Source organism: Cetorhinus maximus, chromosome 1, assembly GCF_964194155.1.
Source record: "Cetorhinus maximus chromosome 1, sCetMax3.hap1.1, whole genome shotgun sequence".
NCBI lineage: Eukaryota > Metazoa > Chordata > Chondrichthyes > Lamniformes > Cetorhinidae > Cetorhinus > Cetorhinus maximus.
The window spans coordinates 76,888,221-76,901,837 of record NC_135879.1 but is presented as its reverse complement, the minus strand read 5'-3'; the positions used below and the strand labels follow the sequence as shown (position 1 = coordinate 76,901,837).

The following is a 13,617-nucleotide window of genomic DNA, read 5'->3' as shown; positions in this document are numbered from 1 at the left end:
ACCAACGTGTAAAATGACGCGCGGTGACGTCGGGCGTGCATCCCGACGTCGCCGCCTATTAAGGCCGTTAAGAAAGTAATTAAAGCTGTTAAGAATGCTGCCCGTCCAACCTTAAGGTTGGCAGGCAGGCAAAGAGCCCAGGCAGCCTTCACATTTTTCATGAAACCTCATCCACAGGCAGGATGAGGTTTCATTACAGCTTTATTAATTCAGTAAAAAATTTTGAAAAAAAATCAATGGACATGTCCCAGCTCATGTGACAGTTTCATATGAGGGGACATGTCCTTAAATTTTTTTTCATTTATTAAATTTTTCAGAACTTAAACTAATCTCCCTGAGGCACGGATTTCTGCGCTTTTTCGTGCGCATGTACGAAAGAGCGCAGGCCCCGACTCAGGGAATCTCCTCCCGCCCCGCCCGCACAGGGAGTGCACAGCGCTTCTGGGTGTGCGTCACACTGGGCGGGCCTTAATTGGCCTGCCCATGTAAAATGGCGGCGCGCACTTGATCAGGGGCGCCGATCAAGTTCGCCATCGCTCCCGCCCGCCCCTGCACAACCACCCCCCCCTCCCCCACCGATGGGGGGAAAATTCAGCCCACTAAGTCCGGTAGCGGGTGTAAAAATTGATGTTTTTCCCACCAGCCGCAATGGCAGGTTTTCACGCTGTATCATCCACTTCCTGCCTCATTAATTATGCAGACATAGGAAACATGACGTATTGTTGGCGGGTGGCTTTTGGATCACCTGCCATGCTGTGACCTCACCCCTTCTGATTCCGGGCCACCATATTTAAATTGCAGCTGCACGCACAGTTCTCAATGTCTGCAGCCCAGGACTGCTTCACTCAAGATATGGCCCTGAAAGCCAAGGTGATTTCAGTGATGCCTCACTGGAACACCTTTTGGACACCATGGAGGCCAGTCGCAATGTTCTGACCACAGGAGCTCCACCAACCTCACTACAAAGGCTTGGGAGGCAGTGGCAGTGGTGGTAAGTGCCAACGCTGCACAGAGGAGGTCAGCCACCCGGTGTAGAAAGAGGATAAATAATCTCATCCGTGCCACCAGGGTAAGTCAACCATCTCATCACTCTCAACTCACACACTCACAAGCCCGTCAGACATTCACAGGGATCTCACTCACTGCCAGCTCAATGGATATCACCACACACTCTCTAACACATACCTTCATCACCTCTGAAGATCGTCTCCTCATCCCGTCCATGGCACCACTCATCACCCACAAATGCCAGGCATCCCTCCCATCTGCCCTGGCATGTACCTTGCTCACACTCTCTTTATGCAGGAGAAGATCATGCACAATTCCAGGGAGAAGTCCCAGACTGGGGTTGGAGTGCCAGAACTCAAGATCCTAACCGAGTTCAAGACCAGAGCCCTCACACTGGCCAGAGAGGACATGGATCATGCCTGTGGTGACAGTGAGGTTGGCCGTAAACACCCACATAAGAATCCTGCTCCAGATCATCCATCAGTCCACGTTACTGTGAGTGCGCTTTCCTGCTTTTTACTCAGCTGCCATGCACTAATTACCACTACTTTCTTTCATAGGCACCTCTGTCAAATGCCTGACAAACTCAGCCAGCCAGGCCCTCAGCTCCAGCCCAAGGACACCTTGGATGAGGAAATAGAACACAGCAGCCTTGAAGACCCATCAGAGCGCTCACCCACACCCTCCACCAGCACAAATACACACACCTCAATGGGACCTAGATCTAGAGCAGGCTCGGGGTCACGATCTGGTGAGCACAGCACACAATCTGGTCTACAGCAGGCAGAGGCAAGACACACCTGAGGACGCCGGCACTCAAAGGACTGCTGGAGGCCACAATCCTGCTAAGTCCAAGTCAGATGACGAGCCTCTGGACTCAGTCTTAAATCAGTTTCTGGAGCTGCATAGACACACATGGGAATATCAGGAAGGGATGTCAGCTGCATTCCTCAGATTTCAATGGACGATGGGGGAGTCTGTACGGCTTCAGTCTGAGATGATCGCGCTGTCATGCCAATGTGCCGAGGTACACACTGGTAGGATGGCGGCTGCTATGGAGACCTTGGTCCAGGACATCGGTCTTGCACTGCTACATTTCATTGGTGTAGGCACTGGCAGCATCCATCAGTGTCAATGCGAGAGGGGTGCAGGGGACCTTGATCTCATTCCAGCTGCCCCTTCCACTCGAGGAGTCAGCAAGAAGGCCCTTGGGAAGACTAGCAGTTGGACACCCCGGGGCCATCCACTCAGGTGACTGCAGGATTGTGCTGCTGATCCCAATCCCCTCTTCCTGTGACCCTATCACCTCCAGCTTCACAGGCCAAGGAAGGTGCACCTGCCCCACTGCAGGGCACCCAATGCAGGCTGGGGTCCTCCAGGTCTCGGCCCTCCAGAGGACGCCTGCTGAAGCCATCACAGGTAACAGGGGCTAGCAGTCAGCAGAATGCCTCCACCTCCACTGTGGATGCCGGAGATGCACCCAGATGTGGCAGCAGGATTAGGGAATTAAGAAAATAATAGGAGCACAACAGTGGCACGGTGTTCACAACATGTGTGTAATGTTCGCAACAGTAAATAGAATCGCACCCATTCCACATCTCTTGTGTGCCTCCTTGTTATGATGAGCTGTGTTGCAGTCACTCCATTGACAGACCATGATCCCTCCCCTCACTTGTCACACATGTCGCTCTCATGGGCCTCTCATCTATGTAGTGTGCCTTCATATCACCACAGTGTGTGCCCTTTTGCACATCATTCTTGACATTAGTGATGCCTGGACCTTAAAGTTAAGTGTGCTTGTGGAAGGAACCTCGTTCACATGCTTTCTAGGGTCAATTCGTGTTTATTTTTGGCTGTGTAAGATTGAGGCAGAGGTGTTCTCCTACTTTGTCTGCATTCTTGAAAGGTGAAGATGTAGTGTACGAGGAGAGACGTGCTCACAACTGGAGAATGGTCATATATCGTGCAACTCCATGTGCTCTCTGTCTCTCGGCAGGGTTTTCATGCAATGAGCCCATACTCAGTGCGCTGCTGTCAGCCAACAGCGTTTTTGACTTTCAGAGAGTACATCTGTTAAGCTCACCAAAAAGTGGGGCACTTTGCAACCTCAAGGTGACGAAGCTCAGTCCTTCTTAGCCCCATTATTGTCCTGGAGCTCGAACACCCAACCCTGTGCTCTCTCAGCCCGCGGCTGTACGCCTCTCAGCCTGTGGCTGTGCGTCTCTCAGCCCGCGGCTCTGCGCCCTGCGGGGACAAGGCTGTCGTCACAAACTAGGACAAAGCTCCTCACCTGAGCACTCACTGAGGTCACTGACGCTAATTCCAAATGGTCATTTTTGGCAGGCAATCGAGGCTTTGAGCATGCTCTGAAAGCACACATGGTTACTTTAGACAATGTGTAGGGGAGCAATGGGATAGGAGCGAGGATGTACTGAAGCTGAAGTGTGCTCTTTATTTGCAATGACAAGACCACTGAGGATTGGCCTGCAGCTCTTGGCTCTTGTAGGCTGTCATTGCAACTGGGGTGCTGGAAAGAGCTTGAAGAGGCAGCACCTTCTGATATCTGATGCCAGGACGCCCTGCTCCAGTTAGCACCTCATCTTAGCAAGGATACATGCTGCCGAGGGTTCATCATCCCTCAGAGGATCAGGACAATGTGAGCCTGATGTGTAACTATTCACTCTCAGATTGAAGTGCATGGGTGAAATGAGAGGAATTGCAACGCTGGTGCACATGCTGGCCCATGATGGAGGGCTCATGTCCAATAGGGTACTCACTGCAACTCGTCATCCTCCTCATGGAATCTGGTGGCTATCACGTCCTCACGCACATGCCTGCCTCGTCTGGCCGTGCTATGGCCTCTTTGCCTGTAGCCTTGTCTTCCTCCAATTCATCACCCTCATCCCCTTCCAGGTCCTCATCAGAGAAGACATGCAGCTCCTCCATCTCATCATCTGGCAAGTCCTCCCTCTTTGCAGCGCCCGGCTGTGCAGTGCGCAGCAAGCCACGATGATCTGTGAGACTCTCTGGAGAGTGTACTGGAATGCTCTACCAGGTCTGTTCAGGTATTGGAATTGCATCTTTAGGATCCCTATGGTGTGCTCCATCGATGCTCGGCTAGCGCATGAGCCTTGTTGGTACTTGTTGTACCTTCTCTCTGCAGGAGTCTGAGGCTGCCACACTGGCATCATCACTCACGTCCTTTGCGAGTACCCTTTGTCACTGAGGAGCCAACCCTGGATGTTGTTTGGTCCCTCAAAGATGTCCAAGATCTGCAATCTACTCAAGGTGTATGAGTTGTGAATACTTCCTGGGTATTTGCAGCAAACTTGCATGATGAGTTTCTTGTAGTCACAAGCCGGCTGTACATTGAGCGAGTGGTAGCCTTTCCTGTTTATCTATTAGGGTGCCTGTTGCCAGGGAGCTTCTATAACCATGGGTGCAGCCGATGACACCCTGCACCTGTGGGAATCCAGAAACCTCAGCAAATCCCAGTGCTCTGGCTTCCTGACTTGCTTGATCTCCAGCGAAGTTGATGTAATTGTGGGCCTTGGCAAAAAGGGCGTCTCTCACCTCATGAATCCATTTATGCATGGATGCCTGAGAGATCCCACAGGGGACCCAAGTGGAACTCTGGAAGTCTAGAGCAGCCATTACTTTCACAGCCACCAGTAATGGATGCCCTCCCAGTCACTATGATGCCAATTCCTGAAGAAAATGGCAAATGTGAGTCACCAGATCTCTGGACATGCAGAGCCATCAGCAACACTGGTTCACGCCCATCTGCAGATAAGACATGCAAGTCCTGTACATCCTGGGTCTTGTGAACTGCCTACGCATGACATCTCTGAGCTTCATCTCCTGCGTCCGGAGGCCCTGCGGGCCCTTGGTCTTAAGGGTCTTGCTCCTCCCTTTGGAGATCCAAGAACTTCTATCGCAAGCTTCTCCTTCTTCTCTCCAGTCTGTAAGTGATAATGCAGGCAGCGATAAATCCAGCCTTAATTTTCCTGATGGTCTCCTCTCTGCAGTATCAGTGAGGAAGAGACAAGTGTCAGCATAAGTCTCCAAAGGTCGTCTTTCTGTCAATGACTCATCAGTGAATGTGGGTTCAAGGGCTTTGCTCCCGTGTCGGAAGTATTCACCCCTGAAATGATGGCTAGCGCTGTTGCGTATCAATGTTCGCTCCCATCCCGCCCCACAACATGACCGATTGCTATGACATTGCTTTGGCCAGGTGCTTGGATGTGCTGCTTTCAGCCCAGGCACTGGGATTCACATTCATTGCACCCTAATACTACAGTCCTGGAAATAAACATGAGGGTAAATTTTCATTCAGGAAATGAGATTATCTGAGAGGGGCCTGAGGCTTCTCTTCAGTGAACAGCCCAGTGCTAACTTTCGAACAGGTTTCTGGAGCTTGTTCATTCACCCAATTATCCTGTAGTTTGTTATCACTCTGGGGAATTTCCATACTGCAAACAAGGGGTTAATACAAGGAGATCGATTAGTGCCACTTTGAGGGGTTAATCCCGCATGAATGGGCATTATTGCTTCACTTTCCTGATTCCCTGCACTGTCATTGAAAGGTTCCGAACATGTCTCAGTTGTGTCTTTTTCCTCTTTTGGGAATGCACAGTTCAGTTGTGTGCCAATGTAATCAGCCCCCCCGAGTGCATGCACCTGTCCGCCAATCGACCCTCAGAGGCCTCACCAGCAGAGCTTCTCCTCAGTTTAATTTTGTACTGCACCATCGCTGCAGGTTAGCAGATGGTGCTGCAGAACTCTCGCTGCCAGACCAGCTTGGACCCTGCCTGTGTGAGTATGAAAACCCCTCCCGTCATTCTGGAGCAGCTTCATGTTCAGGTTGCCCTCCCTCACAGACCTCCCCATCCACCCCCTGTATTCCTCGATCCCGTTGTGCTTCCGCTACACGTCCATTTGTTAGCTGCTGACCATTTTGAAATGGATGTGCCTATGGCCCACATCAACCTCATCCACCCCAATCTTGAGGCCACTTACAATGTTCAGCATATACCTCCCCCCCGCACCCTCCCCGCTGGTCATGTGTCTGAGAGCAACCTTCCCCACTCATAACCCCCGCTACAAGCCTAGTCCCGCAGCCCATTCTCCTGTCTGAGGCTAGTTGCCTCCCCTTCCCAGTACAGACCTAACCCTGCAGCCCCTTCCCATGCCTCAGGCCAGTTCCTCCCCTTCCACAGTGCAGCCTTAACCCTGTACCTCATTAAAAGCCACCCCTGGTGGTCTGGTAGGTAGAGGCTTGCTGTGACACCCACCCCACTGAAAGCAATGTGGTGCTGCCTACAAGCGCTGTGTGATGCAAAGTAACCTCCAAGTGACAAGCAAAGGGCAGGTCACCTATATCCAGTTGCGAAACATTATTCTAATTGCACACTGACATGCCTGGATGATCCATCGTGGTGGGGTGGGGGGATGATTCTGGCGAGCAGGGCTTATAATGAGATGCAAATATATTAAAATGATGTTCCTGACATGCCACATGGCCCACCATTGACAGGTGGAGCGGACAATCGCAAACTGGTTTCATGAGGAAGTCAAACTGATTTTTGACCCTCGAGCCACATTTTCCATTCCCGCCCACCATGACACCCAGGGGCAGAAAAGCCTGGCCAAACTTAAAGTAGCTCTACCTGCAAGAGAAAGGAAACATATCAGCAATAAAATCATGGCCAAATCTTCTCAGGAGCGTCAATGACCATCGTATTGCCGCTCCGCTCCTACTTTTCTGCACGTGCCGGAGCTCCATACTTCTGGCCGGTTCATCTGATCCTGGCTTCTTTTCAGAAATATAGCGCGGTCTTCCATCGAACTGCTTCCTCATAGTGCTGGATCATCGGGGGGAAGACAAGCCATGCCCCCTTTTTATAGCACCAGCTGCCGTATTCTGCTAAGTGTTCATTAACAAACTGAAAAGCTTTGGGACATTTAAACCGCTTTTCAGTCTGTTAATGAATAAGGGTATGAGTGAATGGGTGAATGAATGGGCAAATTGCTGAATGTGTAGGTGTGTAGAATGGGTGAGGTAAGGTGGGTAGAGTGGCAGGTGGGAAGGGTGGTAGGTGGGCAGGGCAGCAGCTGGATGAGGTGATGGGGTCAGTAGATGAGCGATGTGGTAGGTGGGTTAGGGGCTAGTCAGATCAGGTCAGGAGAGTTGGGGGTGTCATAGGGAAGTCAGGGGGTCAGGTGGAGTCAGAGTGGTTGCAGGGGGCTTGAGGCTAGTCAGATCTGGTCGAGGGGGCAGTCAGGGGTCATGGGGTAGTCGGGTGATGGGAACTAGTCAGATCGGGTAGGGATTTGGCGGAAGTCGGAGGGGGGAGTCAGGGGTAGTCAGGTCAGATTGGGAGAGTCAGGGGGTCAAGGGGGAAGCCCGTGGGGAGGGCTGGTCAGGTCAGGTTGGGGGGTAGTCAGTGGGGTCAGGTGGGGAGACAGGGGTTAGGGGGTAATCAGGGTGTTGACAGTGGAGTTGGGGGTGTTAGTTGTATAGCTATCCAGGAATTAGATTAGGATTTTCCAGTCTAATATTTCCTTAGTAACTATTCAGGTAAATAAGTCGGAACTGTCCGAAGTCTTTGACTCTAACTCAGAGTCGGAGACCTTTTCGGAGGGTCTCGGGGAGCAGGGGTGTTGCCCACCTGAAGTTCAAACTTCCTGGGCAACTCCCAGAGTCATTGCATCTGGATTTCAGCAGGCTCCCAAAGCGCATCTTGGAGGCGGGTGAGGGACACCTGATCCAGAGACCAGAAGATCTGGGCCATTTTGTTTATTGACAATGCAAACCACTATTGCATACAACTCAATTTCTGGGGAGTTGGACATTATGGAGGATGGAACTGAGGAGGGCAACCAGAAGGGTATCAGAAATGTCAAGTGGGGAGATGACAAAGGCAAGGATGAGAATTTCAGCAGCATTGGGAGTAAGGTAGGCATTGCAACACAATTGGGAATAAGGTTTAAAGCTCAGTTCCAGGCTGAACAAAATATTGAGGTTGTGCCCAATCAGACGAAGGCTGGGATCTTCCGTTCCCATCGAAAGTTAATGGACGTCTGGCTGGCATGCCGCATCCCCCACAGCAGGTCCCATCATGGCAGGGCCAGGAAATCCCGCCTTAAATTTTAACAGGCTATCAGGTAAGAGAATGGGTTTTGAGGTCCTGGACTGAGACTCCCCTCCATGGCCCTTCGGACCTTGTTCTCCAAAATAGGCTCCATGGAAACATGAGGTGAGAGTGACCGCCCTCGACATCAAGGCAGCACTCAGCTGAGTACCTCAAGAAGCCCTAGCAAAGCTGGAGTCAATGGGAATCAGGGGGGAAACTCTCCGCTGGTTGAAGTCAAACCTAGCACAAAGGAAAATGGTTGTGGTTGTTGGAGGTCAATTATCTCAGATCCAGGACATCATTGCAGGAATTCCTCAAGGTAATGTCCTAGACCCAACCATCTTCGGCAGCTTCATCAATGACCTTCCTTCCATCATAAGGTCAGAAATGGGGATGTTTGCTGATGATTGCACAATATTCAGCACTCCTAAGGCACTGAAGCAGTCCATGTTCAAATGCAGCAAGACCTGGACAATATCTAGTCTTGGGCTGACAAGTGGCAAGTAACATTTGTGCCACACAATTATCAGGCAATGACCATCTCTAACAAGAGAGAATCTAACTATGGCCCCTTGACATTCAATAGCATTACCATCACTGAATCCCCCACTATCAACGTCCTGGGGGTTACCGTTAACCAGAAACTGAACTGGACATATAAATGCTGTGGCTACAAGAGCAGGTCAGAGGCTAGGAATCCTGCAGCAAGTAACTCACCTTCTGACCAGCCCCAAAACCTGCCCATCTAGAAGGGCAAGGGCAGCAGACACATGGGAACAACACTGCCTGCAAGTTCCCCTCCAAGCCACTCACCATCCTGACTTGGAAATATATCGTCGTTCCTTCACTGTCGCTGAGTCAAAATCCTGGAACTCCCTCCCTATCAGCACCGCGGGCGTAGCTACACCACATGGACTGCAGCAGTTCAAGAAGCCAGCTCACCATCATGTTCTCAAGGGCAATTAGGGATGGGTAATAAATGCTGGCCTAGCCAGAGACGCCCAAGTCCCATAAATGAATAATTTTTAAAATGTTATGTCGCAGCCCAATTCCTGAACTCCTGCCTAACTGACACCGGGACTGCAGCTGAAAATCTGGAGAAATTTAAGGCTGAAAACCTGTACAAAATTCTTTGTTTCATATTAAATCAAACCTTGTTTATATTTTACACCATTTTAAAAAGACAATTTTACCAAATGTTATGGAGACCGACAGTACACATAGATTCTTTAAATCTCAGTACTTAATATCAGCCTTTCACATTGGAAATTCTGGACTCTAAAGGTGTTGCAAAGCCTGCTTTAAAGAAAACAAAATTTGGTGAAATGCTTCAAAGTTTACTGCAGAATTAAGAGTCAATGGGTGGAATGTTCCTGCCCCGACTTTCTTATATTTTCATGAAAAAGTGCTTCCACAAAACCTTACCATGACAGGTTTTCATATCAGGCAGTAGTACAAACCCTTCCGGACAGTAGCAGAGATACGAGCCTGGCAAGTTCTCGCAACCTAGCGTGCACCCATGGTTCCAAAAGGCACATTCGTTGACATCTGAGTAACACAGAGATACGTATATCAGAGTAAAGAAAAGTTGCACAATGTTTTTATTTGGAGTTCAGAAAAACGCAAAGTACTACTGTGCAGGTGAAGAGTACAGGGCTATGGAGAAAGAATGAAGTCACTGGACAGCTCTTTCAAAGAGCTAGCACAGAGATGATAGGCCAAATGGCATCATTTTTTACTGTATGATTCTAGGTTGGTCAATGAGATGGCAGGAGGTCTCAACACTTGAGTTGTCACTCATTCTCCACTCCTATCTCTCTCAGTTTTAAGTAGGATCACTGAAGAGAAACCATCTTGATGTGTTATTAAACACTTGTCCGATGGAAGTGATCATGTACATTTAAAAGATCCAAGGGAAAAAATATGAATGCACATTTCAAACGATCTAAGCGGGAGTTGCCTGCATTGGATGTGGGTGCTCTTTTTGGGAGTCCTGTTGATTCTTATTGTACAAAAGACCTTCCCACTCATGTATTCTAATTCCAAATACTGCTACCATCGCTGAGAAAAAAATCTAAATCTAACTCTTCTTTCCAAAATTGTAGATCTTACAATCTCCATACAAATAGTTAACCATCCTCAAATGTTAGAAGCATATACACATTAAGAAAAGGGTTACGTTAGGTTAGGTAGGTATATAATTGAAGAAATATAATGGGAGCTTTTCTGCTTTAGCATTCCTGGCACATGCTGGTAGTCTATATTAGCAAATTGCATAGCCCAGCTTGTTAATTCCCTTTCAATTAAATTAATGGATGGAATATCATGCCTGGATGTACAAAGTTTTTCAGATATATGCACTCAACATCTGGAGCACTGAAACAAAAATTTTCCATTCTATCATGTACGCACAAAGCAAACTTGAACATTCAATTCATGTGTGCATTCCAACATAACATGCACTTAACACATATGCAACATGTATGCCGTGAAGATATAATGTATATAAAAGCAATATACTGCGGATGCTGGAAATCTGAAACAAAAACAGAAAATTTTGAAAAAACTCAACAGGTCTGGCAGCATCTGGGGAGAGAGAAACAGAGTTAATGTTTTGAGTCTGTACATATGACCCTTCTTCAGAGCTAAAGAAAAGTCATATGGACTCGAAAAGTTAACTCTGTTTCTCTCTCCATACACGTGACTAACCTGCAACACGCACACACACATACATACACACAGGGCAGAATATGGCGCTTGTTGGGTGGGTGTGCACCCGACCAGAACGAGCGTAAAATGATGCACAATGATGTCGGGCAAACCTCCTAACATCATCGTGCACTCGCACGATATTTCGGTCGACAGCACACTCGCCGACAATTAAGTGGCCTCTTGAGGCCCTTAATAAAGTAATCAGTTCAAATTTTTCATTGCATATCCAACCGTTCAGTTGGCAGGTGGGCAAAAAGGCCAAGCGACCTTTGCATTTTTGGCGAAATCTCATCCACGGGCAGTGATTAAAAAGCCTTTTAACACTCATATTTACCATGTCCCTGCTCATGTGGCAGAGTCACATGAGAGTACATGTTTTCATTATTTTTAATCTCTTTATTTTTTATTTTAAGAGTCTTCAGCTCCCTGAGGCAGCTCTGTGCCTCAGGGAGCTTTTCCTGCCCGCAGCCACGCGCATGTGCGAACTTCCACTCTCGTGCTCCTCCCACCCCCCACCCCGGCGGCGCTGCAGCGCGCGTTTCATGCTGGCTGGCCGTTAATTGGCGAGCCAAAGTGAAATTGCAGCCGGAACCCGATTGCGGGCGGCAGTCGGCTTCGCGACCGCTCCCGGACCCGCTCGCCACGCCTGCCTGAAGAGGACAAAATTCTGCCCACAGTCACAGGTCCACTGCCACTCTGTTTACAACTGAATTTGAAACAGGGCAAAGGGAGCCTCTGATAGGTTTTATAATTTCTTTACATTGTTAAATTGTTATGTATTTATGATGTTAGAAATGTTCATCATTAGATTATATGGTGTAGTAGATAGGCAACAACAGCTGCTCAAATAATTTGGAAAGAAGATTCAGGGATGTGAAAATTTCATTTTTTTGTAAATAGGAATTCTTCTAGTGACAGGGGAATAGCTGTTTAAAAGCACTTTGCTTGTTTTTCAGTGAATAAAGCATTTGAGTAAATCTGCCTGCTTTGTGTCCTATCAACGGGTCACCCCATAGATATGTCGGTAGGGCTGTATGGTAATAGGGTGATATTTGCTAGCTGTGAACCTTCTAATAACACAGATCTGGCCTTTCCATCTGTTGGGGGAATGAAAAAAGTGTGTGGCTTAAAGGGGATGGATGAACAAATCTCTGTCACTCGTGTGAACCAACTCCCGATTGTCTCAAGAAACCGGGGCCTCAATTTTACAGTGTTGGAGCAGGCATGTGGTGGTCCCTGTCTCACGTAGAATTGCGCGAGAAGATGCCGGGGACATCCTGACCTCATCGTGCCGTCACGTGACATTACAGTCGATGGGTGACATTACAGTCGATGGAGGCGTGCCCACCAACAAAGGGGCAATTAGGCCAATTAAAAAGGCAATTCACCGGGATTTTACGTGGCCCATGCGATTTCACACTCGGCGCACAGGCCAGTCAGCCAGGTGGTCATCACACTTTTAATTAAAACTCAAGTCCAGGGCTGGATGAAAGGCAAACAGGATCTTGACAAGTTGAGTAAGTAGGAGTTTGGTTGTGAGTTTGGAGGTAGTTTTCAGGCAGTTCATTGTATTTTCTCTGTTCCTGAGCACTCTTAGGTTTACCAGCATTTTCAGAGGCTTTCTGCTGAGACCCCCCTTCAGTGCACTATCCTGTACAATCTGTATTTCAGCAAATGGAGATTGTCTGCTCTGCTGGAGGGATCTCCTCAGAAGAGGAGGAGAGGGCCAGAAAGGAGAGGATGCCTGCTGTGATGTTTCCAATCTGTCACCCACAGCTATGTCAAGCTGGTTGCTGACGCTCTGTTCAGATAGGTGATGAACTTCATTCATTTCCGAGACCGACAAAGACGGCCAGATACTTTGCTGCAATTGTTGAGTTTCCCCACATCCAAGGAGCCATGGACTGCACGCATTTGGTCATAAAAGTGCCAGCGGGTGAGCCGGGTGCCTTCGTCAACAGAAAGGGCTTCCACTCAATCAATGTCCAGCTTGTTTGCGCCCACATGTCTTAGATATTGCATGTCTGCACCAGGTACCCTGGAAGCTGCCATAGTGCATACATCCTGCGTCACTCCCAGTTGCCAAGGATCTTCATTGCTCCAGCTCAGTTGAATGGTTGGCTCCTGGGGGACAAAGGCTATCCGCTGAAAAGGTGGTTCATGATGCCTCTGAGATGCCCAAGGGCAGGAGCGGGGGAGAGATACAATCAAAGTCATGCCTCTACAAGGGGCAATTGAGAGGAACATTGGAGCACTCAAGATGAGGTTCTACTACCTGGACCAATCAGGGGGAGAACTTCAATATTCTCCAGAGCACGTCTCACTTATTGTCGTTGTCTGCTGCGCTCTGCACAATCTGACCCTGTCAAGGGGGGACCAATTGGAGGACAAAGACAGCGAACCTGCTCCACGTACCGCAGTTGACGACACAAGTGCTAGATCTGAGGAGGAGCCCCCGGGTGAGGAGGCAGAGGCTGATGTGAGGATCCCTATGGGAGACAGGGAGGCCTTAATTTTGAGAACTTTCAGTTAGGCATCCAAACCTAGGAGTCAAGGCGATGGCAAGAGTAGCTCCACCTTAATGATCTTTCCTAATATGACAATCCTGTCACCCTTATGTCAAGGTCCGTCCTCTGAAATAAAGTTTGTATCCCTTTCTCTGTGCCACACACGACTCCCAGGCGTATTCCCTTTCCAAAGCATGAAACACACTAATGCTATTGCACATGGAGACATTTTTATAATGAAGCCACATATACAG

The 13,617-nt window shown here is 48.9% G+C and overlaps 1 protein-coding gene across 5 annotated transcripts in view; it reads right to left on the bottom strand.

The window, feature by feature from the left end:
* Nucleotides 1-13,617, bottom strand: part of egf (epidermal growth factor) — a 201,632-nt gene that overhangs the window by 110,326 nt on the left and 77,689 nt on the right. For all 5 annotated transcript variants that reach the window (XM_078542686.1, XM_078542712.1, XM_078542704.1 and 2 more), the window contains exon 8: nt 9,570-9,692. In XM_078542686.1, coding sequence (XP_078398812.1) covers nt 9,570-9,692 — 123 coding nt within the window. The remainder of the gene's footprint in view (nt 1-9,569; nt 9,693-13,617) is intronic.